The sequence below is a fragment of the Nuphar pumila genome, chromosome 9 (genome assembly GCF_984573655.1).
Source record: "Nuphar pumila chromosome 9, dmNupPumi1.hap1.1, whole genome shotgun sequence".
In the NCBI taxonomy this organism is placed as follows: Eukaryota; Viridiplantae; Streptophyta; class Magnoliopsida; order Nymphaeales; family Nymphaeaceae; genus Nuphar; species Nuphar pumila.
Genome location: NC_143257.1, coordinates 124,359,831 through 124,364,269, shown reverse-complemented (window position 1 = coordinate 124,364,269; position 4,439 = coordinate 124,359,831). Strand labels below are relative to the sequence as shown.

At 42.8% G+C, this 4,439-nt stretch overlaps 1 protein-coding gene across 1 annotated transcript; it reads left to right on the top strand.

Moving 5' to 3' along the window:
* The first annotated feature begins 1,142 nt into the window (after nucleotides 1-1,142).
* Nucleotides 1,143-4,113, top strand: LOC149829265 (trihelix transcription factor DF1-like). Its single transcript, XM_090018005.1, has 2 exons — nucleotides 1,143-1,976; nucleotides 2,690-4,113. The coding sequence occupies exons 1-2, from the start codon at nucleotides 1,534-1,536 to the stop codon at nucleotides 3,909-3,911; spliced, it is 1,665 nt and encodes a 554-aa protein (XP_089874131.1). The 5' UTR covers nucleotides 1,143-1,533; the 3' UTR covers nucleotides 3,912-4,113.
* The last annotated feature ends 326 nt before the right edge of the window (nucleotides 4,114-4,439 follow it).

The following is a 4,439-nucleotide window of genomic DNA, read 5'->3' as shown; positions in this document are numbered from 1 at the left end:
GGGTATAGTTTTCCTTATAATAAACCCGATTAGACTTAGGTCCGGACCCGATACCTATCCGAAAATCTTCTCCAAGTTTGGTTCCACTTGGGTCCGAACCAAACCCGACTCGTTGACACCCCTACACCTAGATTTTGGCATGCCCTGGAGGGCATAAATACCATTTTATAAAGTTAAAGGGCTTTGAGTGGAAATACTTGCTTACGGTAGGAGCGAGAGAAGAAAACGGAGAATTCCAGTATTACTAAAATACCCCTCAATTGCTTGCTGTTGACGAAAATGGACTCTGTTCACGTGCGTCAGAGATATTATGTCAGAATCGATAAAAAAATGTCGGTTGGTCAGGGCTCCAACGTTACCCAAAGGATTGATTTCCCAAAAATGGACCCTCGTACGGAGTCAAGGACGGAAATTGCTCCATGTAGACGCTGACCCGACCTGGTTGGTTGGTTCGAGCCCAGAAATGGCCCAGGCACAGTCGTGGTCAGGTGGGTTCCAAATAGTAGGAACGAGACTGAATCCGAATTTATCATAGTTGGTAAGATGGATGAGCTCCACATCATTAATGTCATGTGGAACCAGATCCAAATGGGTCTTGTAGTTAAGGGTGTTTTAAATGTTTGTAAATAAAATAAATCTCCATGGATATTTTCTTTTCTACAATTTGCATTAGGTTGGATCTTTGGGTTTGATCTTAACTACACATAGGTTGCGTTTGAGTGCCTCGAGTTTTAAATACAACCGTTTAAAAATTGAAGATCATATGTTTCTCACTCTAATAAAAGCTTGGCCTGTACATGTTTCTTAGATCCTTAAAGAATGAGGATTTGATATTCAGCATTTGAATTTCTCACTCTAGTAATGATTGAGCAAAACAAGTTACCCCATGGGCTAGAAAGAGTTGGCCAAGTTGGTTCATGTGTGGTATGTGACTCCTAAAATCTTACATGGGTTCAGTTGACGCTAAGCCCATACGGGCTCTAGTGTTTTGTACCATGCCTAGCCAAGCTAGCCTACTAGTATCCCAAACCTAAAAGAGCTGAGAGCCATGTTTAGTCAAACTTTGACCAACAAAAAAAGTCAAAGCTTGAATATAGGATATTTTGGTAACTTAAAGGAGGAGCGTGAAGAAGGGTGGTCCTGTTTAGTAGTGGACAAAAAATGAACCAGACTTAGAAGGAAGCTGCCTGCAATCAGATGACTACAGTAGCTGTCGCGCTCTTTGTTTGGATGTCTTGAATGAATCCTCAGTTTTTCCTCTGCATCATCATCATCATTTTTTTAACCATACTTCTCTCTCTCTCTCTCTATTTTCTTCCTTTTTAAACTCTTTTACTGTTCATGCTCCTCCTGTTCCTCAGTGTTATCTCACTATTTCCAATGGCCCTTTGCAGAAAAATAGAAACCTAAGTCAAGAAGAGTGAGACAGTGGCCATTTCTCTCTCTCTCTCTCTCTCTCTCTCGTTGCATGAGTTTTTATTTTATGTTTCTTTTTTACTGTGAGTAAAGAGAGAAAATAGAGGGAGGTAAAGGATGCAGTCAGGCCTAGAGTATGCAAATCTTCCTGATCACATCCAGCAGATCATATCAGCCAGATCTGGCCTCCATCACCTCTCCCCCCAGTCTTTCTTCAGCCTCAACCCTGTGATTGACACAGAACAGCAGCACCAGATTGATAATTCTGCAGGCCATGAGCTGCATCTGTTGCACCACTTCCACCAACATGGCTTGGTGCAGGACCCAATTGGGGAACACCATCAGAAGGGAATGGAAGAGCAACAAATAGAGGAAAGGGAGGATGAGGAAGAAGAAAGGGGCGTTGGGGTTGCAGAGATTGTAGGGGGAAAGCCTGTTCATGAGCACACAAATAGGTGGCCTAGGGAGGAGACTCTAGCACTGTTGAAGATCAGATCTAATGTGGAAGCAACCATCCGTGACTCAATTTTCAAAGGAACCATCTGGGAGCATGTCTCAAGGTATGTTTCTCTATCCTCGTTTTCTCGTTTCTTCTCTCTTTGTCCTTTGGATCCAAAAAGAAAAAGATAATGGTTGTGATTTTAGTACGCATGATGTGTGCAGTCGACAATTAGTACTAACTACAAAGTGAGTGCATCTGACATCACCTATGGTTTCTCAATTTTTTGAACCAAGGGTCTTGTGAGAAACCCAAGACTGGTCCTTGCCTATTTATTTTTCTTTTGCAGTAGCTAGTGCAAAAACTAGTGGTAGCTGATGAATCATTGTCTGACATTATCTTGGGATGCAAATTGGGATCTGGTGTTTTGTGAGAAAAGCCAAGATTGGTTTTGTTGGATATTTATTTTCTCATTTTGTGGAGCCTAAAGGCCCAAGAAAAAATGCAATTTTTTTTGTCAGAGAATAAGTAAATTCTATGTGTGTTTTGCTACTATCTAAAGTGATTTGATCTGGGTTTTGCTAGTGAGAAACCCTTGTCATAGATTGCAAGTTTGAGTAGAGCATGGATTCTAGAACTTGTTCTTATCTAGTTCAATTATAGCCATTCACTAGTTCAATTATAGTCATTCACCTATCACCTGCATCTGCTTAAATTTTTAGATGTTGGTTGCACGTGTGGTTGGCTTGCTTCCCTAGTCACACGTGTGTATGCAGAAATTGCTACTAAAGATGGCAATGGATTGTGATGTCTATCTATTTCTATGTAACTCAGGAAGCTTGCTGAGATAGGATTTAATAGAAGTGCAAAGAAATGCAAGGAGAAATTTGAGAATGTGACCAAGTACTACAAGAAAATAAAAGATGGTAGGCAAGATGGTAAGAATTACAGGTTTTACTCGGTGCTTGAGGCTCTATACAGTAGTAACAATAACTCAATGTGTGGGGCTCCTGCTAATGAGGACAAGGTGATGATGGTGTTAGAGAAGAATGGAGAGGGCACATCAGAGGACGAGACCCTAGAGAATCCATCACTAACTGATGCTGCTGTAGGTGAGAACACAAAGAATAAGAAGAGGAAGAGGCAGAACTTTGAAGAGATGAAGGGGTTGTGTGAGGAGATGGTGAAGCAGATGATGGCGCAACAGGAGGAACTGCAAAGAAAGTTTCTAGAAGCTGTTGAGAGGAAGGACCAAGAGAGAATCCAGAGGGAGGAGGCTTGGAAGAGTCGGGAGATGGCAAGAATGGCTAACGAGACTGAGTTAAGGTCACAGGAGCAGGCCCTTGCTTCCACCAAGGAAGCCACTATTATTGGTTTCTTGAGGAAGTTCACAGAAGAAAACCATGTGGAGGTTTCCTTACCAAGGGTTGAAGAAGGGAACCTTATACCTGTCCTTAACCCTAACCGTAACCCTGAACCTCCAATCCCTATTTCAGGTGAAGGGGAAAACCAAGAAGATACTAATAACAAAATGGGGATGGCCCCATTGAAAAGGTGGCCAAGTTCTGAGGTCTTTGCTCTAATAAAACTCAGAACCAAGCATGAAGAGAACTTCAAGGAGAGCAACTCAAAGGGGTCACTATGGGAGAAGATATCTCAAGAAATGATGCAAATGGGATATATGAGGAGTTCAAAGAGGTGCAAGGAGAAGTGGGAGAACATAAACAAGTACTTTAGGAAGACTAAGGGTGCTGCCAAGGTGAGGCCTCCTGACTCCAAGACCTGCCCTTATTTCCACCAATTGAGCAGCCTTTACCAGAATGGGGTCCTCGCCTTTCCCTCTCAAAGGCATGAGGTACAGGAAAACAGCTCTAGCATGCCGGAAAACCGAGTTATGGCCGATAGCGGGTCCGCGGAAAAAGCGGAATCCTCGGAGTGTGGCTATGTTGGAGGGTTGATGCATATGGATGGTGACAGTGTTGATGGTATGGAAGCCCAGTCTGCTTTGATGGAGTTTGTGTGCAAACTCTCCTCAGACTATAGTGGTGCTGCCTGAATCTCTCTCTCTCTCTCTCTCTCTCTCTCTCTCTCTCTCTCTCTCTCTCACCAAATGGTGCTGATATGATAGGTGATGCTTTGGTGTTAAGACCGGTACTAGTGTATCGTTTTGGAAGGTAAAGAAGAAAAGAAAACCTTGCATGTGTGTTTGTTGGTAGTCTGTTGTCATCAATTCTGGAAATAGACTTTTAAAGTTTAAACCTCTCATCTCTGCATGGGTGTTTTCACGTAATATGCTGTAACGTCTCGTGGGCGGGATAATATGAATATTCCTCTCTGAACACTCGTGCAAACCGTGTGCGTGGAATTGAGATCAGGTGCAATGTGATTGCACACTATAAGTGTGCTGCTGTACCTGATCACTCACCATCTGCTGTTGGGCCTCACAGCTTACAGGCTGTATCGCAAAGATGGTGGGTGATCAGGTGTACCAGCACTCCAAAAGTGTGCAATTATATTGCACCTGATCTTCCGTGAGAAAGAGAGAGAGCTCTTATTCAGAAAACAATGTAGCAAAGGGTTACCA